This window comes from Saccostrea echinata, unplaced genomic scaffold (genome assembly GCF_033153115.1).
Source record: "Saccostrea echinata isolate AGI-Se365-2 ecotype Australia unplaced genomic scaffold, CSIRO_AGI_Sech_v1 ptg000054l, whole genome shotgun sequence".
Taxonomy (NCBI): domain Eukaryota; kingdom Metazoa; phylum Mollusca; class Bivalvia; order Ostreida; family Ostreidae; genus Saccostrea; species Saccostrea echinata.
Genome location: NW_026889803.1, coordinates 55,078,919 through 55,105,237, shown reverse-complemented (window position 1 = coordinate 55,105,237; position 26,319 = coordinate 55,078,919). Strand labels below are relative to the sequence as shown.

Sequence of the window (26,319 nt, the reverse complement as noted above, 5' to 3'; positions counted from 1 at the left end):
CTTTGAACTTTTTGACCTTGACCTAGGAGTTTGACCTACTTTTGAAAATTTTTAATCTTGGCCATACCTTTCAAACATTTGATGCTACAGCTTTCATACTTCACATGCACATTCCATGGAACAAGACTTTCCTTTGGATACCAACAATTTTGGCATTGACCTTGGAGTTTGACCTACCATTAAAATAACTTTAGTCATAACATGTAAACATTTTGTTCTAGGGCTTTCAAATTTCATGAACATGTGTATCACTTGTGACAAGACCTTCCCTTGGGGCCCCATTTGACCTGGAGCAAGAAGTTTGACCTTCTTTTGAAAAACTTTAACCTTGGCCATAACTTTTGAATGGCTGGTGCTAGGGCTTTCATACTTCACATATATAATCCTTGTGACAAGACCTTCCTTTGGATGCCAGCAACTTTGACCCTTTGACCTTTGAGTTTGACCTACTTTGGAAAAACTTTAATCTTGGCCATACCTTTTCAACATTTGGTGCTACGGCTTTCATACTTCATATGTGCATTCCTTGGGACAAGACTTTCCTTTGGATGCCAACAATTTTGGCATTGACCTTGAACTTGGAGTTGACCTACTATTAAAACTTTAACATTGGCCTTAACATGTGAACATTTTGTTCCAGGGCTTTCAAATTTCATGAGCATGTATTGTGATAAGACCTTCCCTTGGGGCCCCATTTGACCTTGACGTTTACTTACTTTTAAAAAACTACCTTGCTCATAACTTTTGAACAGTTGGAGCTAGGGCTTTCAAATTTCACAGGTATATTCCTCCAGACAAGACCTTTCTTTGGGTACCAACATTTTTGATCTCTTGACCTTAAGTTTGACTTGCATTTGAGAAACTTTAATCTTTGCCATTAGCTGCTATATGGGGGCATCAGTGTTTCACAAACAAATCTTTTTTTTTTTTTTTTAAATTAAAATCTGAAATATTTTGTTGTTATTTAATTGCTAGCAAATAGGAATTTAGATTTTTTTCATCCACATGTATTGTTGCTTTACAGTAAAATTTCCCTTCAAATTCATAAAGAATATGCACAAGTACATTCAATGCTTTTTATTAAATTTTCACTTTCAGTTTTCCAATCAACAATTAACAAATGGTTATTCCATTTTAACAAATGCATTACAATAAATACCTATTCTCCTATTGTGACATAAAATAAAAAAAATAATAACAACATACACATCACCCACTTTTGTCATCTTATCAATTTTATCAGTATCATATTGCTATCACTTTTATCAATTGCTGCTATTTTCTATTTGACTAATCATATTTCAATTATGAACATGTATTTACATATATTATATTATTATTAAAACATTAAATATCAATCAGTTGATGCCCATTTTTTTTTTTTAAATTTTCATTCCAACACATCCCATGAAAACAAGTATAGAAATATATACAATTTGCAAACATACCAGATCAATGTAGGATTCTTATTTTAATGTAATAAATTACAAAAATCACTGAAATATTAATAGTGACTGGTTTTAAAAGGACATTTTTTAATTATTTTTTTTTTCATTGGGGATCTGAAAAACATATTCAGTTTATAATATTGTTGATGATGTGTAATCAAAGAAAGCAAAAATAAACCACTTAGAAGTTAAATTATCAAACTTAAAAATAAAACTTAATTAAAGGTATGTATGGTGTATCTGAGCTAAAAAATATAATTTTACCAGACTGAGTGCTGATATATGTTATGTTTGTTAAAATTAAATTTTTCATCCATTCTGAACTCAGATTTAACCCCACTTCTCTATAATTATATGAATTGACTTTAAACTTTGCTCCTTGTTGAATATTTATAAGATCCGCAATGTGCATGACTGCGGGAAAATACAGCATTAAAGTCATGATGCAAGAAGAGGTACAAGTGTACACAATATTATTTTCTCTTTACTTCTCTGTCCTTGCTTTTTCTCTCAGAATCTGTCAAACTGCTTGTGTCCACTGGTCTACCTCTCTTCCTCAATGTTGCCATTGTTGTTTATTGTCTGTCGTGTCATGCAATCAGTTATTCAAATCTCTATTATTTTTGTGGAGTAAAAAACTCAGTGACTGTTTTAAATTTCTGATATCTTTGTAATGTGCTTGAATTAAATTGCATTATTTACAGAAAAGTCCTATCTTGATATAAAGTAATGACAAATAAAAAAAACTTTTATAGATAGAATTTTCCATATTCTATGATTGGGTGTGAACTTTTATCTAGCTTGTTCTCTATTTTTCTACCTCTTCATCACCAGATCAAAGATAGAAAACAACTCAAAATAGCAGATCATACACCCACTCTATGTTAAATCATAATTATGACAGAAAATTCATAAAAATCACCACTAGCAAAAAGAGGAATATAATTAATTCTCATACTCTAACACTTGCGACATAAAACTCTGCACAAAAATGATGGTCTACTGCACTCATTAAAACACTCTGCTCTATAGACTACTATCTTTCAAACATACTATAAGTGTAACATCATAACTTTAGGATATACACAAAAAGTACAATAACATAACATTTGTTTGACTTCACAAATTAAAGCATGACATACATTATATCCACAACATATCATTGCACAGTCTTTCTTAGAAATACCTTAATACATGTATGTATTTTCAGCTTTAATATCTGAAACTCATTTAAAGCAAAAATACTATTTGAATATTGAAAATATAAAAAAAAATTGAACTTAGTTCATCAGATAAAGATGCCTGCATAGTTGTTAAGAAAAAAGTTTCTACTTAAAATTGAACAGAAGTTCTGATTTGTATAATTTGTGAAGATTGTGTTACTAGAATCATAAATATATAATGATTATTTCAACATTTTTTTAATAAAGCACCTATCTACTAATGCCTGTTATTTTCATAAACTCCCCTTCTATCTCTCTCCATTAATTATCAAGAAAATTAAATTTACTGGATCACAATGACTTCTATCTATCTATATTCCTCACAATTTTAGCATAGAAAGATAATAAGAGAAGATTCCAGACAATTTTCCCATCTTTCTTTGTAAAAATTTAGCCAGTAAAACATACACCCACTGACCTACATATCAGTATAATATCAGAGCTTTCAGCCCCTAGAGTCTCTCATATACTTAGTAGTAGCATTAAAATGTCCACACTAGGCAATCAGGAGCCAAAAAATAAAGAGAACTGCTACCCATAAAAAGACTTTGGACAGGAATTGCTCTTCTTGATGGTGGGCTGTTCCTGGCTGGGCTGAAAAATAGAACACATTTTCTTTTTTTTTTTTAAATAAAAAAAACATTATGTACCTTTCACTGACTGTGAAATTCATTACACCTGTACAGTGTAGTTGGCATAGTCTTTAGTCCCCTAACAGTGGAACCCAAGTGGACCATCTGTCCCTATCAGTCTGTCCCTCTGTCAGTCAGTATGTCCAACTTTGTTTTCTGGACTTTTTTCTAAACATTTGCATATGTTGATGAGATTTTTGGTATGTGAGTCTTTTTTGACGAGATACAATTCATGTTAGCATTCCATTTTACTTCGATGATTTTTTTTTTTTTAATGGAATAAGAGCCAATACTGTTAAAGTACTCAGTACTGCTTAGACGTAATACTCTTAGAATACTTAATGGTTTTGGTTTTTCTTGTTACTATATCCAAATATATGTATATTATTAACTCTTAATGAAAAATTGGAATGTACCTGGGCCTGGTCGTCCATCATTGAAGTTTAGTGTTGATGCAAAGATTCCAAAGGGAAAAGCTCCTATTCCAAAGGACATTTGAAAACCTCCATCACCACCAAAGGCAAAGCCAGGGAAGCCCTATTGGTATAAATCACATGGTAGTAATAATTTTTCTTGTTTGCCAAACGAATACAAAACGAATATTACAATCTGAATGAAACATCTGTAATTTATTCTCTAGTTTACTGTTCTCTTACACTTTTTTTTTCATTTGTTGTAATAAAGATTTAAAATTTATTAAACTGAAATTTCTTTTAACTGATTGTACATGTGCTGTAAATCCTTTACACAGCTTCTCTCTATCCATCTATCTAATACAATATGTACAATAGATGCATATGTTCACATGAAAGTTCTCATGCAGGTGAACATAACTTAATACGATTTCTAAATGTTGGATCTCAGCCAATCAAAGAGCTAGGAATTATTCAATTATATAATAAACCATATTGTTTTCTGTATTCACAGTGTGTTAGTTGCAACATACCCTAGGCCAAATAAAAAAATATGTGTGGTTCCGGTTACCCGACCTTCCCTATTTTATACCCCCGACCCTAAACTTTTTTTGGGCAATTTTCATATTTTTTCCGGAATTTTCCCCGATTTCCATCAATGGCAGTTTCAGCAATGACGGCCTCCTTGCAGAGCATAGTTTAATAGTGTTAAATCCAAAGCAAACTAGCATGTAGGTGTCCCCTACCAATATTGACTAGTATATTATCACACCACATCTAAATGCCATTTGCAAAGCAGTGATAGGTATTATTTCTAAAGAAAAAATTAAGAAAATCATTTTGTTAAAAAAAAAAAAAAAAAAAAATCCCTACCTACCTACCCTAATTTTTATGGAGGTGTAACCGGAACCAGACATATTTTTTTGTTTGGCCCTATTGTTTTCTGTATTCACAGTGTGTTAGTTATAACAAACCTGATTGTTTTCTGTATTCACAGTGTGTTAGTTATAATTATTATACCTCTACTGATTTTTTCCCTATATAACACTAGATCATTAGATGTGACTAATTCCCTAGAAATTGTCATGAATGGACTAATCCCCGTGCGTTAGTCAAGTGAGCTAATCCCTGCTTCGAAAGCTAATTCCTGGTTATCCGTACTCCTCTAGATTTTACTTTTACATTGGTATGATATGTGAATGGACTAATCCCCGTGTGTTAGTTCATTGAGCTAATCCCTGCTTTGAAATCACGTTATATGAATCCTCTAAATTTTACGTTTGTATCGGTAAAATAAAACAGTTAAAAGTATATCATTGCGAGAGTTAGCAAGATTCCAGTTCCCCTCGACCAGGACTATTTCCCTCGGCTTCGCCTCAGGAAATAGTCCTGGCCTTGGGAACTGGAATCTTGCTAACTTCCTCAATGATATACTTTAACTGTATACAAACCCGATTGTTTTCTGTATTCAAAGTGTGTTAGTTATAACAAACCCGATTGTTTTCTGTATTCACAGTGTGTTAGTTATAACAAACCCGATTGTTTTCTGTATTCACAGTGTGTTAGTTATAACAAACCCGATTGTTTTCTGTATTCACAGTGTGTTAGTTATAACAAACCCGATTGTTTTCTGTATTCACAGTGTGTTAGTTATAACATACCCTATTGTTTTCTGTATTCACAGTGTGTTAGTTATAACAAACCTGATTGTTTTCTGTATTCACAGTGTGTTAGTCATAACAAACCCGATTGTTTTCTGTATTCACAGTGTGTTAGTTACAACATACCCTATTGTTTTCTGGCTCTGATCTCTGGCCCTGAGGTCTGGGTGGTAATTTCTCTCTACACAATAGAAAAAATTGAACAAATTAAGTTAATGAGCACTCTATAAGTTAGTGAAATTACTGTACTTATTTGAATTGTGGATCTAAAATGCAGGTGTTTTATTTGGAAAAGGGGGGGGGGGGGGGCTTTTGAGGAAAAAAAAATGTTTATATAAATTGTTTCTATTCCTTGACATTTGAAATGATAAGTTGCAGATGTAAGACATGAACATTCCCAGGACAGGAATTTTAATTGGACACAAATTGGCAACGTATCAATTAATAATCTCTGGATATGGTAGGAGTGAAACGGTTCAACGTGATATTTTTTCTCAGTTTGATTCACAGTGCAAAATCTCCATTTCCGATTCAGTTCATTTTTTTAGTCGGGATCGTTATTCAGTCAGATTTAGCATAGGTAAAAACATGTGATTCAGCATAATTAAATTTTTAAAATGTACATTTTTGAGGATTGATAGTATGTAAAATAATCTTTAACAGTCAATTCATTCGAATCAATTTCTCCTAGTCAATTTGCACATAGATTTACTGGATTTAGTGAAACAAAACATAAAACAACGTTAAATTTGTTTCCTTCTATCAAAATGTATCGTATCGAAAAATAACCAAACAGAGACAAAATTATGATATGTATCGTATCGTGAAGAGGCATATCGTTTCACCCCTAGGATATGGAAACCTTTACTTGCATGGAGTCAGTAAGTAGCTTTTATCTTTACTTTTTGAGGAAACCCCACGAGACTTTGAAAGTCGCCTGTCAAAGTTGCTAACCTTCGTTGTTCTCTTTCACTATCAGAAACTGTGAATTTTTATATAAAGGTCATAGTTTAAGGTTATATTTGTGATTTTCAGACTTGTCGAAATCCGTCGGTCCTGTCGGCAAGGCCGGTAAAAATTTGTCTGGACCGACAACTTTTAAGAAAACGTCAGTCCAGACGACCGTTTGAAAAAAATCGAGCGTGATGCAAATTTAATAAAGGTCGGGATCGGGATGCGTAGCTGAAGGTCAAAAACACAGAAAAAAATGGCCGCATACGCGGCATGTTGACGATAGCCAATTAAATTTGTTATAGCAAAGTCATAAAACGTGTGATTTAGGCCAGGTAAAATTAAACTTTAGATTCTCATCCCCGCCCGCCCCTCTCAAAGTGCCCCGCCCCGTTGATTTTATTTTGGTTTTTGGGTTTCAAAAGTATTTACATGTATTTTTTACTCAGCAAGAATCTGGGTCAAAATTTAAGAGTTATCTCCCGTCTGTATTAAAAGTCGCGTGGCGCTATTTATAGCACAAAAGTCATGGGAATAATGGAGAAAAATCGGCAATAAAAGCAGTTTAAATATGTAGGGAAAAGATAATTTGCCAGGATAGAGAAGGCAGAAAAGCAAAAATAACATAAATACATTTAGATACCATCACTGGCATGAGCAAGTTTTTAAAGAGATTTTAACCAAGTAAAAACAGACGAAGAAAATGACATCTGGTCAAGGTATAACTTAATAATAATCGCCAGTTGTATGTGATTTTTTTTTTTTTTAAAAGATCGTCGGCAGACGTTAGAGGATAATAATGCTAAGGAAATAGTAAATCTTAAAACTGTTGAGCATAGGCTTTTCAGTAGAACATTTTACAGTTTTAGACATCCTGTTTTGCAAAAATGACATATTTTAATGTTGAACGTGTCAAGTCTCAAGAACGAAAGTATGAGGACAGTGGAAATCTGTGATATTTCACACAAAACGAAAGGAGTTGTTGATAAAACTAAAAGGTATTTGGAGAAAGGCTGATGAGAAGTCGTTACTACTACATACAGCATATGCAATTTATTTGGATCCGCACCCTATTTTGTGTGGCGTGTGCTGCATCTGTGTACTTGAAAATTCATTAATAAAAACTATAAATATTAATATTCTATAACAAGAATCTTCGATAGATATTTAAAAGAATAAACAATAAAATATATTCATATTGGCATTAACATAATGTGAAAATTTTGTGTAAGAAGGGCGTTATGTAGATATTTTCAATAATAAAAAATAAAATCCGCCCACCCGCCCCAATTTTTTAGCAAATTAGGATGAGAATCTAAATTTTAAATTTATGTGGCCTTATGTCTTTTATTAAAGACTTTCTATCCCAAGGAAGGAAACTTGTAAGATTGAAAATAATCCAGGGCATTTAGGTGCTGTTATTCATATGATTATTCACAGCGTCAAAATAAGGTACATGTATCTGGTCTGACAAAACTTTGACTGGTCCGACAGAACATTTGACTTTGTCAGACCAAATGTCTGACAATGATTTAAAAATTTCGACAAGTCTGGATTTTTCAATTGTAATACTTTGTGAATATGTCATACAAAAATATTTTATATAAAAAAAAAAGGTTGAAGAACCCTTGCGTAAGGAACAAAGGGTTGAGGAGTGGGGGGGGGGGGGCATCCCCAAGCACCTGTATGCCTCTGATGCTATTTATCTAGTTTACAGTAGTCATAATACAAACTGACATGAACTCACCTGGGATCTGTTTGTTCTGAGGCCCCTCTGCCATATATAGGAATCACTTTCTCCTTACTTATACCAGCTTTACAGACAGGACATGTTTGTCGGTTTGGTCTGGTCTCTAACCATTGGTGTAAACATGGCCAACTACAACAATGTTCAAAACATATCATGACCTGAAAAACTATAACTTACATATAGTGATATACTAGCATTGTGAGTCTTGTATACTCTCGAGACCGAGAGTGACCATACCGCAGTGACGTGAGAAAATACATATAAGATGTAAAGGTATTTCTTAATTAGTACTTACCAAAATAAATGTCCACACATGCTAACAACTGCGTCTTTTGCTGTATCAAGACAAATATTGCACTCAAAGAATTCCCTGCCATCTTCTTCAGACCCACCTGTGGCTCCTCCAGACCCGTTGTCTTGTGAAGATTCAGACGCGTTCATATTTAAAATCTCTACATCCAAAATACCCACGTAATCATTAGAAATCACAAAAGAATGGGCTTTACACTGTGTGACAGTCTGTGTTGTTCTTCATCTAACGTAACTTCGGAAGAATATTCCGGAAGTACACGCAGCTTACGTTGAGGAGCGAGATTGTTTCGACCTCAAACGTGTTCGGTCCGAACTGTTGGCTGGGGCACCTTTTCATAACATTAAATTGTAATACAAATTATTGAATTAATACAAATATTAAAAAAAAAAAATTTTAATTTTTTTTTTATTTGTCATTCATAAATTATCAATTTGATATCCCATTTTTTTTTGTAGTTTAAGTTGTTGGACACATCAATTACTTTTTTTGAAAGTGGTTATTTTATATATAATGTTATCTCAAAAGTGGGAATGGGTTGTTGGTACATTTTATCTTATTTATTTTAAAAAAAATTATTTATTTACTTATTTATTTTTGACATCACCCAAATGGTTTTTGACATGACCACGTAGATGTTCACAATAATTAACATATATGTTAATTATTTATGCACATATATCATTTATTTAAAAAGTAGTGTTTGTGATAATGAACACTGCAGGACCATTTTCCTCATAAACTCTTATATTTTAAGGTCAAATGCCAAAAAAAAAAATTATGGGTGGCATTAACAAAAAAACAAAAAACATGTGTTTGTGAAACACTGTTGCCCCCATATGGCAACTTAAACTTTCTCAAATGCAAACAAATAAGTTGCTAACCAAAGTAAGGTCTATCTCGAGAAATAAACCTGAGAAGATAAGGAAAAGGTTAAAGTTTTTCAAAAGTAAGTCAAATATCAAGGTCAAGGTCAAAATAAATGGTGCCGAAGTAAAGGTCTTCTCACAAGAATACACATGTGAAATATGAAAGCCGTAGCACAAATCGTTCAAAAGTTATGACCAAGGTTAAAGTTTTCCAAAAGTAGGTCAAACTCTAAGGTCAAGGTCAAAGGTCAAACTAAACTTGTTGGTATCCAAAGGAAGGTCTTGTCACAAGGATTAAATATGTGAAGTATGCAAGTCCTAGCACCAGCCGTTCAAAAGTTATGGCCAAGGTTAAAGTTGGGTAAAATTTTGCAAAAGTGGGTCAGACTCCAAGGTCAAGGTCAAAAGGTTAAATTTGATGGTACCCAAAGAAAGGTCTTGTCACAAGAAATATAAAAGCCATAGCTCCAACCAATCTAAAGTTACCTGCAATGTTAAAGTTTTTGTGGACAAACAGACAGACGGACAGGGCAAAAACTATATACCCCCGAATCTTTGATACGGGGGCATAAAAAAAACTTGTATACATGCATGTATTGATCATCGACAAATAAAATCCTCTTCATCAATAAATGCTATGTCAAACTTGATTGAATAAATAAGACATTTCATCAAAGAAGATGAAAATGAATGATGGACAGTGGTGTTCCAAAAAAGATCAATTTACCAAGAGAAATTTTCAAAGATATAATTACCTAACCAGTAATTAATCAATAAAGATTGCTAAGAGGTCTATGGGAACAAGCATATATTTTTAAAATAAAAATTCAAATACCAGTACTAAGAATATCAATAAATGCTGTCACTGTGCTATTTAATTATTCTCTCTGTGTCCCAGAGAAGGCATGAGGCTAATTAAATGCTGTGGTGGAAAGATGTATTTAATCATAAAGAAAAGAATAATGATCGGAACAAATTTTTTACCAGGTAGATTGTTTTTATTGTTGATTTTCACTGATTACAACAAATGGAGATAACTCTTCAAGGACAGGTCAAGGTCATAAATTAAAGACACATTCTGCTCTTACATACAGATAGTAATAAATGGGAATTCTGTCCATTAATATACTGAGTATGTAGATATCTGTTATGTATTCAATTTTATTGAATCTGAGATCTTTAGGGATGGAATACCTGGAGTTTGATGTGTAAAAAAAAAAAAATTTCAACGTTTTGTTTGATAACATGTATTAATTCGATGGAACTATTGTTCTCAGGATCTTGATAAAATATTGATCAGATAATTATTGAAGATGGTTCATTGATGAAAATTTGCTTTTTTCTTAAAGTATTTCCCTTCTTTCACAAGTGAACAAATTCTAGCTTCAACTATCACAGATGAGATAGATTAATCCCCCATGTCCTTCATATACTATGAAAGGTGCCTTTGTGAAATACCATGCACAGTATATATTATCCTTGCAAGCCACGGGTTTTGTGTACATTCTATGGAATGGACACAAAACCCGTGGCTTGCGACAAAGAGTATACATCAACAGGTGTAATTTTCCCTCTCAGATATCCTAATATTTAACATTACATGTAATTTGTCCAGAATGGAAATAAATCTATGTAAATTACATGTACATAAATCAATAATTTATCTTCCTTTTCTTATATGTTTCCCACCTTGAAAGTTTGTCATGTTAAATTTCATTCCTGATGATGTGTGTGTGTGTGTGTGTGGGGGGGGGGGGGGGGGGGGTAATACTAGTGACACATTTTGTTGTTTGAAATCACCTGGGTTTCACCAATGTTGAAGCATACCATGATCCTTTTTGTAAAAACAAATAAAAAAAAATTATATAGTCTTTTGATACATGTATTTTTAATATAAATGACCAAAAGTTTAATAAAAAATTATCAGCTCTAATCACAATATTTATTTCCCCCAATCCCTCATTTTAAAGTGTTATTTCATGGACATAAATAAACCATGGTTTAATTGTCTTCCACACAGACATTTACATTGAGTAACATTGTAAACATACATACGCTTGTACATTATCTGTTCTGTTTTTGGTTTTGACTGAAATTGATGTATCACAAGCTAAATTTATTAGAAGAGGTAGCAAAAAATTAAACACAAATGTATGACCATCCACTAAATAACTTAAAAATGAATAAATAAATACACATGTTTTATGCCCGGTTGGCTTCTTAATACACATATGCAATTTCTTTTCAGAAAAGTCTGCAAGAACACTATTACAAATTAGTGCAAATTATCTCCGACATGAAAAATTCATATACATGTACCATCCAATTTTTTTTTTTCTTCAAACAAATTTGGAGATAAAATTACATCTGAAAACAGGTGTCTCTGAAAAAGGTGTCTCATTTTTCTCTTCTACAGAATAAAAAACTTAGATGGGCACAATATGATGAGTCTATATACATGTACTTTATTTTGTCAATTTCAATAAACCAGTAAAAATCATTTCCTAAATAAAGGAAAATCTTACCTTAAACTCAATTGATTGCTACAGTACATGTTTGCACCAAATTATTACACAAATATGTGATGGAAGGTGAACAAAAAATCCAGTTGATAATGAAAAAAAGCAATGCATTTGCACAACAAAAAACTGTTGTTTCCTTTGAATCAAATACAACAAAAATATACGATAACACAACAAAGCCATGATATATAGTATTTGGTGAACATTCACTCTGCTGAGTTTGTGAAACACCTATCACACTGGTGAATCCCTGTATCATCTCTGTAAGGGAGACAACTCTATCACAGCTCAAAGCACTGTCTCCTAAACACCTCACAACTTTGGTCAACTTCCGATTGTGTACAGGTTGTCATGATGCAATCACTCAATGTTATGGTTCTTTTTGCAAATTTTCTCAAATTTTCACTGACCTTTTTCCTAATAAATGGACTTTTCTTTTTCCAAAAAATTCTTCTGACATATTCAACAAAACACACTGAAAACAACTGGTGATGAATAAAATAATGAAATTTAAACAAAGGTATAACATTCAATATTGAGGTAAAAATTGACAAAAATAAATTATAAAACCTAACATTTAGACAACTATGCTATATAAATGCCTGGTATGTCTTTATACTTTGAATAAACATGCAAAGGTGAGCATCACATGCAATATTATTACATCCTGTTGCACAGTCACACAAAATACATCACATGTGCTATAATTTGATACAAGTCTATAAGACTATAAAATACTCCAAAACAGTGATAAATTCAATAGAGTTCATTAATAAAATTTCCTTTCTAATGATAGGGGGACACTCTTTAGAAGGTGCATCTCATTCCAATTCCCAATAGGAGGTCCCTAGAAGGATGTCACTGTATGTATAGCAACAACCATTCATAATCATGGCCCTATGAGGTCCCTACAGGTAGACAGGGACCTTCTTGGTAATTACTTGCGGAGGTCTCTACAGGTAGATGGGGATATTCTTGGTAATTACTTGCTGAGGTCCCTACAGGTAGATGGGGATCTTCTTTGTGATTACTCGCCGACACATATGACAATTCCGTAAAGACTCCCCACACACGTGACACACCATGTGTCCACATAGAAAAGCTGTGTCCTTCTTCCTCTCCATACAGATAGTACATACTGTAATGTCTTCATCTGTTGGTAGGGGATTGTCAATAGGCTCACACACTTCCTTATCACCTAAGATAATCAGAAACAGTTTCATTATGTTGCATATTGTTGTTAATACTAAAAACTATTAAATGTTAAATACACCCCCTTCCTTCCCTGGAACATAGTACATGTACATGTACATGTATCTCCAAATTCTAAGCTCAAATTTCAGAAAGTACAGGTGTAAATTTAGTTATATAATATATTAAGCAACCAGATTTTTGACTATAAAATACTAACTTATTATTAGGGATGTCAATTTTGTCAATAATTCATATTCGAATATTCAATGAAAGTATTCGGATATATTCGAATATTCGATAAAATAAATAAAATCTGTTTTATTTTAAATATGCATCATCCCACTCTCGTAGGTATACTTATATAGGAAGTAAAATTGTATGAAGACTTTTGTAGGTGTACAATAAGAAATTCCATTTGATATTTGTCAATGTTTAAAATAAATAATTGATTTAAATGTAGAAAAGTATAATTTTAACAAACGAAACGTGTATTTATAGTAGCCCCACCTGAGGAACCAGTCGTCTCACAAAAGGCAAGATAGCCGTAATGGTATACTGTTCAGATTTCAATACGTGTAATAAATTACAATTATCTGCCTGATAAGAGATATGATTATAATCTTTGATACAATGTAAACAAATATTTCCATAGACAATTTTCCTAGGTAATTAACTGTTTTCCCGGTAATGAATATAAATTATGTACAACCCGAGATAATCAAGTAATTTACACATTTATTCTTAAATTAAGCCCTTTACAATATTAATTACAGATTAATTCTATCGGACATTCATTCAATGATCAATTAATTTTATTTTGATAAGTATACTCTTCGTGCCTTTTAGATATTCTTAGATTTCATTTGTTGTCCCCGATTCTAGATCCGATCGTATCTATAACTAATAAAAGCTATGAAAGTACGTTTTGTATTATACATAGAGCATTATTGTACAATTCTTTACAACACCTTACTTAAAACAAAATACATGTAATTTAGAAGATTTATAAGATAAGAAAGTAGTGAAAGAAAGCAGTCGATCGAAATTGATTGCTAGTAAATTAAACAGGGATAATTCCAAAACTGTTCTAATCAAAATTTATTAATCACGGTACTTCTTTTTATGAAATCTGAAAAACACCGAATATTCGAATCTTAAATTCATATTCGAATATCAACTCATCGAATGAATATTCGAATGTTCGAATATTCGTTGCCATCCCTACTTATTATCAAAAAATTCCTTTAAAAGGCTACAGTACCTATTTTCTTAGATTCGATGTTGGAACGACAGATAAAACAGCGTTTGATCTTCTTCATCCTCTGACAGCAATCATGGCATACTGCCACATGTCCACATGGCTCAAACTTAATGTTGGCCTGCTGGTCCTCACAGATAATGCATTCTTTCTCCTTCTCCACAGATGGGATGTTGGTGACACTTAAATATAAGAGTTTGTACTTTTTATTTCTGCAAGATTCAAAGAAAACAGGTAAATTATACACATGTTTACCACTTGCAAAATTTCAATTTGTAAGTTACAGTGGCCCCTGGAAAGAGCAAGCTTGGATATAATAAGGATTACTTGTTTATTATTTTATTTTTGAAAATGTCGGTTATAGTGAGATCGCTTATAACGAGACTCTGCCTATAACAAGGTCAAAATCTGTGCCAATTAGTAGCAAACACTATTGGATTTAACAAGATACTCACGGTACAGATGATTGCACTTGATAGTTTAAGACAGATAAATAGAGAATATTACATAGTAAATTTCATATTAATATATGCCACATCAGCCAGAGCAGCCCCATATCAGCCCGAGGGCCAATGACCCTTTAGAATGTTACAATACGGAAGCATTTTTGATTTGTGCATTGTGAGCGTGGCTTGGCAGAGTTTTGGCATCATGTGAAGCTAAAAATAGCAATACTGATTTAGAATTAAGGGACTTCAATGAAAACACCATCAGATGATAACTTTTTCAATAAAGTTTCTTTAACATTAATTGAAGAGGTTGATAAAAGTGAAACAGAGGATCTGATAGAGTTAAAATATTTCTACATAAGAAATGATAGACACAGTTGAGGTACAGCAAGACTTTTTTACTGATGTAAAACAAACACTAATTCTACTTCCAGCATTTTATAGTTTTTGATGATGTAAAATTCCGATGTGTTTGACTTTGATTGTGCAGAGCAATGGTAATCTAATCATGCTTGTGAAGTGCTGTATATTCAAAGTACTTTTAAATTAATATGTTCACATGTACTAAAAACAATATTGCATATAAATTATTTAATTATTTATCAAATTTATTTTTCAACAAAGTTTATTTAATATGCTACATATTTGCTTTTTTTACAAGAATTTTAAATACTTCAGATGAGCTCATGTTCATGAATAGGCCTATATTAAAATACATGTACCAATCAACTGTGAAATGCTGATGTCAGAAATAACTGATCAAGTATAAATTACATGTATCGTAGGGAAGTGGAACATAACTTATTTTATCAAAGTACTGAAATCACTTATTGCTGGGCTTGGATGTTCATCTTAGTTTTTAAAACTACAGTCCCTGAAACGTTCTACTTTCCCATTTTTCCGTTCGCTCACCGTTCGTTCACCGTTCGTTCAGCGTGCATTCACCGTTCATTCACCGTGCGTTCACCGTTCGCTCTCCGTTCACAGTTTTGCGTTCACCGTTCACCGTGCGCTCACGTTCACCGTTCACAAAGCGTTCAGCGTTCGCTCTTCGTTCCGTTCACTTTGCGTTCACCTTGCGTTCAGCGTTCACCTTGCGTTCAGTTTTCATTGTCATTCGGAACTCCGAAGTGAAAGGACTTATCTTTTTGTAGGGAAGGAGTTACAGGTTTTTTAATTTAATAAGTAACATATCGTGTTTGAAGAATCATTATTTCATGTTTAAAAATATCTACGATATATATTTTTATTATTCTAACTTAGCTGTTAGGTTATTTATTAAATTACTCTGGAAAATAAATGTTGTTATAAGCACATTCTGTACCTATGTAGAACGATGCTGAAATATTAAATTTAACTAAGGGCAATGTGCAAATACTTCAAGCGCTGCAACACTTTGTTGTTTTGTTAAAGACGACAAATCGTTAATGGTGATATAATTATCCAAGTCAAATAATTACGCAGCAAAATTACGAAAATATTTATTTCTAACACGTTTTTTTTTTCAATTACTAAAGAAAATATGATAGAACTAGTTCTGAGAGTTATACATAGTACTGCGGATATCCTGTTAATTCATTATCTTTGGAGCGAATTAAATTGATAGTGTGGTTAAAGGAAATATTTATTTGAAATGTACTGCAGTACAGAATTTTCTCTACTATATTATGTAAAGTCTATAGTTATAGAGAAAAAAAATTTCTTCACCGTAACTTTATATGTTTGCCATTCGATATGATTAATACCCCCCCCTTTTCCCCCTGGACTGGTTACTTAGTCAGTACTGTATTTCCAGAATATTTTAATTAACATTTTTTTTTAAAAAGTTAAGGTCTTTTTTAGAACAAAATTTCAGTCTCAAAACAAACATGCATCTAAAAAAGTCACAAAACAATAGTAGTTCAAAATGTACACGTGTCGGCGGTGGTATTTGAAATTGGCAGAGAGTATGTTTCAAGTTCAAGTGTTAATGCCCAATGTATTTTATTTATTTATTATTCAAATGTTGGGATCAAATCTAGAAATGATAAAAATAGATGTTATAACTTGTTGGAAATATTCGCACTTCGTCTTCGACGTGACGAAACTTTCACACCTGCACAGTGTCGAATGATTTTGATTGACAGGACAAGCACGTGGACTTTCGTATGAACTTGAAGCAGGAAAATAAAAACGAGTATGACTGTCAAACAAATGGATATGATTTGTTGATAAAAAAAAAAGTTACTTTCACTGTCTGATATATTTAGAAAAAAAATTCAGAGTTTTCGTTTGATATAGGTACGAACATTTAGTGAAGCCTGAAAGGAGGGGGGGGGGCTAAAACGGAATATTTCTCTCTCTCTCTCTCTCTCTCATTTGTTTAATAAAAACTATAACAGCATATTACTTAAATATCAAGTTCTGAAAATTGAATTTATAACAAATAATATGAATATGTATCTTTGTATTATCTTGTCCGAGTATAACCACGGCCATCTACATATACCTGTAGTAGTCAGCTCAATGAATCATCATGAAAAATAGAAATGACACATAATATATTATTGTATTAAAAATTTAAAATACGAGAGTATAAATGCAAAACGTACACTGACCTTTGTAATTAATTTTTTTTTCATTACTTTACACGAAATCGCCCTAACAGGAGATATATGAATGGATGTTACAACCGCCTTAATTCATTCTATAAGTCAGAAGTTTTCTCTGATTTGTTTATACTTCAGCGTTCAGCAACAATTGCAATGTTTTAATGCGATAAAAATCTTGTGATTAAAAACTTAATGTGCATGCATCGTCTTTCTTAGGATAATTTTGGAGAATTTATTTTATTGACTTATTTATTCATTCATTTACTGGTTTACTTATTTATTATTTATTTTATTTATTTTTTTGGCACCTGACATTATAATACAATAAAATAGTTTAAATGCAAGGAAAAGATCAGAGGCATTCCGAATACATCGTTCATCTTGCGTTCACCGTTCGTTCAGCGTTCACTTTGCGTTCGCATTTGCACTCCGTTCGCGTTCTGCGTTCGCTCACCGTTCAGCGTTCACACATCGTTCACCAAGTTGCGTTCAGCGTTCACACATCGTTCACTCACCGTTCGCTCTGCGTTCGTTCACCGTTCTTTCAGCGTTCGCTCACCGTTCAAGTGGGAAAGTAGAACGTTTCAGGGACTGTATTCCATAATCAAATAATTCAAATCTTAAATGGACAGTACCATCCTATATTAATTTACTTTTTTTTAGTGAACAGTGTAGGGTACTTATCTAATGCCTCCCTGTTAACAGAACACTCACTTTCCTGTGGCATACTCTTGCACCACCTCCTCTATCTTAGCCTCTCCTATAATGTTCAGTGGTGTTTTTCCTTGGTGGTTTTTGTGGTACAGGTCAGCACCTTTCTCTGCCAGGTAACAGGTCATTAGTACACCCCAGGTGATCTCCTCCACTTCCTTATTCTCAAGGTGTTCTCTTATCTGTAAAAAGTCAAAGTAAAATGTTATTCATGCTGTAGACTTCATTACATATTATTAAACTACTGTGGAATCAGTTTTGGGGGACAACATTTTTTCAATTCTTTAAAATTATTTTCACTCTCATGTGATATTAAAAGTTGTTGCAAAATCTTTTATTGACAGAAATATGCCTTTGAGAGGAATGTTTTCAAATGGTGTGGTCAATCATATGGTTAAGTAAAAGAATTTTTAAAAAATTAATACATTTAATCTATAAAAAAAGGTTGCACTAAATAAGTTTCTTCATTAATGTACTTTTCTCTTTTTTACCTCTATCCTTTAACTGTCTCCTCGATGTCTGCTCTTGTTAAGCAATTCTTTAGAGGGTGTAAAATTTGGCATTTTGCTTGCTTAAAGATATGCCAATAATTTTGGCATACACAGAAGCTCATCTTTTAGATGAGTTTTCAGTCCTTGCGCAGAAGATTGAATAAAAACCAATTCCAGATGAAAGATACAATTTAAACATAAAACTGATTAAAGCTATTTTCTTTTAATCAGTACTTTTATCCAATGGTGCAAATTTAACGATTAAAATTTTGATGGGCTACTACAAAACTGCTAAAATAAGCCAAAGTTAGCATCCTGTTAAAAATACTTTCTATACGGTATTTATATATACCTGTTAACTATAAAGTAACATTATCATTTAAAACATGTAGTAATAAAATTATGCTAGATGAGCGTATTTTATGAACTTTAAATATTTATAATGCTGTTTATTAATTACCATTTTTTTGACATAACATGTATTCTTCTGTTTATCTGACATCTTAAAAAAGATGGCACCCCATTTTCTGTGATTATTAATAAATTAAATCATGTTTAAAATTCATGCAGTTTTTCTACTTTGAACCCATATAAATGTGAGGGTGGAGCTTACTTAAAACTTACAGATTCCTTCAGGCACAGTTTTGTATGCATAGGTCTTTTAATGAAAGATAAATCTGAAAATAGGTCCCAAGTGAAATATCATGATTACATGATACATGTTTTCATTATACTGGGATAAGCAGATAGGGCTTCATATATCTTAAAAAAAATATTCCTCATTATACCATGTACACCAAAGTTCTTCATAAATCAAGTACATGTATCAAACTGAGTCACTGGGCACAACAAACACAAAATGGAATGAAATACAGGATTCATGCTTACAGAGTCTAACATGGGTGTGTTCTCTTGCTCTGTTGTCACACTCTGTCTCATGAGGGCAAGATGTAGTGCAGTATCCCCATCCTCATCCTCCACCTTTAGATCCGCCCCACTGCTGACAAGGAGCTCCACAATGGAGGTGTGACCCTGAGACACAGCCAGAAGTAAAGGTGTTTGTTGTCTGTTGTTTCTGATCTCAATGTTGGCTTGACCCTGCTGACATGAAATGAAAGGTCAATTCACTATAAATAAACCTTAATGCACTAATACGAAAAAAGTCTCTTTGTTTTTTTTTTCTTTACAAACTTTGATTCTCTACTGCTGTCCCATCCTAGACTTTGAGGCATGAATTAAATAAATTGAAATCTAACTACATGTACTAGTATGCAAGGAGGCATTCACATGTTTTAGGTTTTTTTTCCTGGCCCAGAGGTTCTTGAGAAGAAAATTCTTTAATTGACCCACCATATTATATTTTCACTATTTAATTATTTCTCATTGAAAAAGGGTGTTCACATGTTTTGTTTTTTTTTCCTGGCCCAGTGGTTCTTGAGAAAAAAATTCTTTAATTGACCCACCATATTTTCACTATTTAATTATCTCCCATTGAATGAGGGTGTTGGTCTTCATTTGAACACACATGATTTCTCATTATGCAAGAATGCTTTGTGGCATATATGGTTGAAATTGAACAAGAAGTTCTGGAGAGAAAGTTAAAAATGAAAATTTTACAGACAACAGACACCCTTGGACAAAAATAACTCATTTGAACCCTTGGCTAATGTGAGCTAAAAAAAACTTTAGTATTAATGAATTAAAAGAAGCTACACAAATTTTACTTACTGATAATTCAAAGTAGAATGTAAACATAATTTAATAAAACTCAGAATAATTTAATTTTGGTTTTAGCCAAAAGTAATTATTTAAATAAATATTGTCCTATATCCTATTAGAAACATGCAATTCTGTTGATGCCACTGACTTGGGTCAGGAGAGAGTGAGTGACGTCCCGGTGTCCATTGAGTGCAGCCAAGTGTATGGCAGAGAACCCATCATCTTTCTTGATGTCAACTATCTGTCGACACTTGAGCAGAATCTTCTCAGTTGCACTGTTAATGTAAATAAGAACTTATCACATTCCATTTCAATGACCAAATAAATGCTTTAAATTACTTTAATTTGCCTACAATAAGATGTAAAAAAAAAATAATAAACTGCATAATACTCTCATTAGAAGAATAGAAACTTTTCATGGACAGATTTGATATTTTAAAACTCACAAGCTGTTTCCCTTCAGAGCAGCATGATGTAGAACGTTGAATCCTCGTTTGTTCTTCAGAGTGAAGTCAATACTGGGATAGTTAATGAGGCCCTCTATGATGTCCTGTTTTTCCTTACCAATAGCATCATGAAGAGCTGTGTCTCCATAGGAGTCCTGTCATAGAAAAAAACAAGTCATTGTTAAGAACACATAACTCTCCATGAAGGAACTTTACCTTATAGAAATAAGAGATAAGTGATTTATAGAATAAACAAGATAATTTCAAATTAATCTATTTTACATGTAAATTCTAACTGAATTTTAATCTCAGATTGACAAAAAAAAAAATACTGAACAAGCTACAATAAAAATGAGAAAAGAAATGCTCTAACAATATCCTCTTCTGATATAACTAATTCATTCAAATATTCATTGCCTTCTTTGCATACAAGCTTCATTCTACATATTAAAGCTACTTTTCAATTAACAATGAATCAGATTCATGCACTATGCTAAAATTGTAGTCAAAATTTATACCAGTACCTATCAACACTTCTCTGACTTGAGTTTTGCATGTCATCATGAAAGAATTCCTCTAAATGATCAATTTACATAATTGACATCTTAAACTTATTACAACTATTTACCTTCAAATAAATAATCTTGAGAGTACATATACTGTACGTGTACATAAATTTGTGTATTCAAAATTTAGCACAATCACTGGGTATCGAGTTGTTGGTGAAACCATGAATTAGCGCTTTACATGTCCGTGCCATATTTTGTATTTATAAATGATTTCTTAGCGCTATTCATGAATTAGCGCATCATTTTCTGTGCCAAAGCCGCTAAAATATGAAGCCCGCTTTTTTTAAGTACACAAACAGTATATATCACCTGTCTGTATCTCTCCATAATATGAAAAAAAGACACTCAGTATTGTATACCATTTACCTGAATGTTAACATTACACTTGTATTTGAGCAAGATTCGGACACACTCAGCATGCTGCTTGTTGACTGCTACATGCAATGTACTACATCCCCCATTGTTCAATGCATTAATTTGAGCACCTTTCTTGAGAAGCAATTCCATTACTTCAGGTTGGTTTCTGGTAAAAAATTAATAAATCAATAATTACAAAAAATGTGGGGGAAAAAAACCCATTATATCAAATAATTCAACTTGCATTGAACTCTGAAAGAAAGTTTACCTTTTATTATCTCTATAATGATATACATTTTCATTTGATTACCATACTGCTTATTCTAAATTAAAATTTTTATTTTTAAAACTTCCAAGATCTTTTTAGAATGCATCTCCAAATGAAACAAAGGAATCTGTTCCATAATAAACTGACCCAAAGGCTGAGTAATGGAGTGCCGTGTCTCCATCCTCGTCCTGTACGGTGAGTTTAGCGTTGTGAGCGAGCAGAATCTGGACAATCTCTTTGTGACCCTGATGACTTGCCACTTGTAGTGCAGACTTTCCCGAGCTCTTCTGGTCCACCTGTTAGATTAAAACACAAAGACATACCTGAATGTCTCAATAATTGTCTATAAATGACAAAGTTCAAAACATATATATGTAAAGAATATTCCAATTTTCTCTGACAGATAAGTACCATCAACTCATCTGTAAAATGTAATTATGAATAATCACATAAATTCATCTAGGAAGCATCACTTACTTTATCTGGGTGTTTCGTGACAATGTCCTTGACAGCCTCTGCATGACCTTGAGCTGCCTCTCTGACCAATCTCTCTGGGCCAGTGGTATCTGCTCTTATGTCCATCAACTGCTCCAGTAAATCCGAGAGAGTTGCTGTAAAAAATAACAAGTTAACATAAAATCATTATTTTAATGCAGATATCAAGTACGGTCAAACCTCGTTATCTCGAACTCGATGGGGAAGAAAAAATACTTCGAGATGTCTGAAGACTGGAGATATCCAGGGTAAAATATTTAAGGAATAAGCAGTTGAGACTTCCAAATCACTTTGACATATCCATGGTATTTGAGTTATCAGTGTTCAAGATACTGAGGTTCAACTGTATGGGTTCATAATTACACATTACTTTCTTTATAAAAGCAAGTCATGAACAAGAAATAATATGCTTTAGTATTGACTTACTAGAGTGATCATGCTGATCATGTCCTCCATTGGTGTTATTGATGTCTGGTTCTATTGATGGAACAATAGAACAACATGCTGGGTTGAAAGTCCATGTTTGATTGGCCACTGCAACTCGAAGGTCACCATCAGCGTATACCTTCAGCACTCTTCCCACTCTTCCAAGGGTCTGAAACAATAGTTAATATAATAACTATTTAGAATAGTTTCCTTTCATTGTCATAAAAGTTCAAAATCCAGGGACTTTTGATGTAGCTGAATTTTAAAAATTTACAATTTTCATTAAAAAGGAGGAATGGGGGTTGGGTCAGGAGGAGGATAAAAGTCCTGCACATGTATGGTCACAACAATGAGTTGGTAACTTACAGTTCTCATGTTCTCAGTCCATTCTCCATGACTTTTTTGAAGTTCTTTAACTTGATGTATATTGTCGGAGATCCTTACACAGTCATTGACAGCGAAAACATGCACCTAGTCAACAAACAAAAGTCACTTCCATGTAGTGATTTTAAGAATCTAGTGAAAATCAGCTTTAGACAAAATTTACATTTTGAATACTGAGGGTTAATTTTTTTCATTAGCTCCTACCTTTGTGAGTGCCCCAGGGTGAAATGTCCACCTGTTGGTACATCCTTCATACTGTACCCTAACGTCACCCCTCTCTGTGATTCTGTGGACTGTGCCAACCTTCCCAATGTACTGAACAGAACACATAAAATCAAAGATCTTAATACACATCAAATCTGACTTATCATCTCACAATATTGTGTCAATGTTAACACTCTTCTTTTTAAAAGACTTTCATGAATAACAATATTGTTTTTAATAACAAAATAAAAAAAATAATAAATAAAAAAATTATACCTCGGCCATGCGTGGGTTCCATCCTCCATGCCCTTCCTGCATACACTTTAGAATATCTGCATCTAAGTCAACACGGACTTTATCACCAACTTTGAACTGACAAGGAATTCCACCCTGGGCAACAACATCTGGAAACTCTCCTGCAAGGTGAATTTCATAATGGATATTCTAGAAGTATGAAATTTAATACTTGAACATACAGAATATAAACAAGTTTAAACTCTCAAGATATTATCTCTAACTAGTCCTATCCACACACATTAAAGACCAAAACATTGATATCAGCATTCTCTGTTGACCATCATTACTTATGTACCTAGTTTACCTAGAACAGGTAGGTGTTCCTTATAGTAGCTCCATCCTGGAGCAGCACTGATGTATTTCAAGTCCACTTTTCCTTTATGTCCCACTCTGTATACATTGGTTGACCCAGACTGCCAGGTCACATGAGCAACGCTCCGACCAGATTCCGAGTCCCATCCTCGTATGTCAGTTGTCTTACCTATCTTTCCCTCTCCACCTGTATTAGATCAAATAAATATTTCTTTATAGTCTGTATAAATTATGATGCTCATATATATTTCAATCTACCGTTTGTCCAAAGGCTCAAAATTGAATACACACAATCCATTATCCATCATCCTAAAACAGAAAGTGAAAGTTGGAATATTTTCTAGTCCTACCATCCTGATTTCCCCAGTCCCAGTCCGGCCCTCTGATGACCTTGGCACCAGCAAATATGCCATAGGACTGCAGTTTGGTGCTATTTTGAGTGTCCCTTCTCTTTGGCATTTTTTCACTACAATAAAATTTATGATCAATTATTGCAATCAATAAAATTTGCACATGTACGAAATGATTTTTCAAAAGTGATTACCATTACAGATATATCATATTCCAAAACACATCAAAACATTTTAAATAATTCTATGAGTGTGTTAGTATTTCTATTTATTTTCATGATATATTTTATTTGGGACAATCACTTACCCTCTGGAAGAAGCATTTTCAATTCTGAGAAATGCATGCCCTAGATCATGTTTGTCTGCCATATAACAGGCTGTACAGAGGTCAAAGTCATGACATTTGGTGCATTTCCATCTCATGCCCTGGATTCCTTGTTTCTTACAGGCATCACAAATTATGTTCTGATGCTTAACACCTATCAACACCAAAGCACTTTGTAATACATGTATCTATAAATGGTCATAAAATTGAATTCTAATAATGTAAAATTACTAGAAGCAGTTAATGTGTTGCAATGTTTAAATCATATTTCCCAAAGCAACATTACACTGATCTCAATCATAAATGCTTGGGAAAATTTGATATAAGGTTATATGTGGTTTTCTTTAACTTTGTTAATATGTAACATTTTTTTCATACCAATGGGTGCATTGTCTAACACTCGGAGATCATATGCTCCTTGATAGCCCACACGATAGTTTGTCCTTGAACCAGAATCCCATTGCACAACCACAGTTTTGTCTGGTGATGTGGAGCTTCCTGGCTTTCCAATTTCCACCACAGTCCCCACATGTCCCTCCCCATCATCCTGGTTTCCCCACTTCCAGTCAGGACCTCTGACAACTCTTAATCCAACCTCCATTGAGCCTGTGTTAAAAACCCCAAATACGTAAGTCTAAAATAATAATAAATTGACAAAACCAAAAGAATGAGTTATACATGTATATGCATGTTGTTTTTGTCATTTTTATGATTCTTGTATTAAAAAAAAAACTAAAAAAAAAGAAAAATTATCAACAAACAGAGAACTTCTTTGGCAGATGATAATTAACAAAAACTTTTGGATTTTTTTTTCTATTTTCCTTAATTTCTACCAAAAAAATATCTGAGTTAAAGTGAACAATATGTTGAACCCTAGTACAATGGCATTGATAGTTCTTATTCAAATTATCAATGGTGTCTGATCAACTCCTACCTGACTTACTAGACTATTTACAAATATTCAATCAACTCGTAAAAAAATGCAATGTTGGTAACAAGTTGACTTCCACCTTTTGGTTACTAGATGATACTTTGGGTTCAACCTGACTTAGTTATGTGTCGATCAGGCTACTAGTTGACTTAATACCATTCGAATGGCTTATCTGCAGTATTCATAAAGCAAAATACATGACCCTATCCTAAGTGACACTCACTTTGTACTTAAATTTGATGTTGTATATCTACAATAATTTAATGTTTTAAAGAAACATTTAACTGGGTAGAGCAATTATAAGTATTTCTCATCTCAACTTTTAGAAATAAAACGCTGAAAACCCTAAAGAAATATATATTTTAAAAAAAATGTAACACTTAACCAAAGACATTTTCTCCACCTGTGGATCAAGCTTATCAATATACTGCTGTGTGAACTTCTAAAGACATCTACACATATACATGAATATTACCTGACTGCTACAGTTGACAATTTGTCTTATCATGCACAACGTTTTTAAGGAGACAAAGTCTGACAGTTTCTCATTTTTGATATGGGAAAAATGTACCGGAAGTAGGTTTTTCCCCTCAGCAGTAAATAAAAAGTGAAGTTCCCTTATATGTTATAATACGTTATGAATTCATGTTAACCGCTCTCTTTTCATCGATTTTTTAATTAAATTTTACTTAATAATTTGGTAATATCAAGTATTTGATGGACGCAACATTTTTACGATACTTTTGTTTACAGAAATTTCCAA

The 26,319-nt window shown here is 33.0% G+C and overlaps 2 protein-coding genes across 6 annotated transcripts; both read right to left on the bottom strand.

The window, feature by feature from the left end:
• Positions 1–1,062: 1,062 nt before the first annotated feature.
• On the bottom strand, positions 1,063–8,606 carry LOC133172328 (E3 ubiquitin-protein ligase RNF185-like). Its single transcript, XM_061307189.1, has 5 exons — positions 8,374–8,606; positions 8,076–8,207; positions 5,504–5,558; positions 3,720–3,840; positions 1,063–3,265 (listed from the first exon to the last, which is right to left on the bottom strand). The coding sequence occupies exons 1-5, from the start codon at positions 8,517–8,519 to the stop codon at positions 3,168–3,170; spliced, it is 552 nt and encodes a 183-aa protein (XP_061163173.1). The 5' UTR covers positions 8,520–8,606; the 3' UTR covers positions 1,063–3,167.
• Positions 8,607–11,118: 2,512 nt separating this feature from the next.
• On the bottom strand, positions 11,119–26,109 carry LOC133172607 (E3 ubiquitin-protein ligase MIB2-like). 5 transcript variants are annotated; one of them, XM_061307536.1, is made up of 18 exons: positions 26,032–26,109; positions 25,004–25,231; positions 24,608–24,779; positions 24,301–24,416; positions 23,934–24,137; positions 23,618–23,757; positions 23,342–23,452; positions 23,120–23,224; positions 22,754–22,922; positions 22,310–22,443; positions 21,980–22,128; positions 21,574–21,730; positions 20,639–20,793; positions 20,341–20,467; positions 19,362–19,574; positions 17,986–18,164; positions 14,235–14,413; positions 11,119–12,977 (listed from the first exon to the last, which is right to left on the bottom strand). In XM_061307536.1, the coding sequence occupies exons 2-18, from the start codon at positions 25,224–25,226 to the stop codon at positions 12,778–12,780; spliced, it is 2,733 nt and encodes a 910-aa protein (XP_061163520.1). In that variant the 5' UTR covers positions 25,227–25,231; positions 26,032–26,109; the 3' UTR covers positions 11,119–12,777. The 5 variants fall into 5 exon arrangements, with proteins under 5 accessions (XP_061163520.1, XP_061163522.1, XP_061163521.1 ...); XM_061307538.1 differs by having other exon boundaries at positions 23,943–24,137; positions 26,032–26,102; XM_061307537.1 differs by having other exon boundaries at positions 19,362–19,571; positions 26,032–26,100.
• Positions 26,110–26,319: the final 210 nt, after the last annotated feature.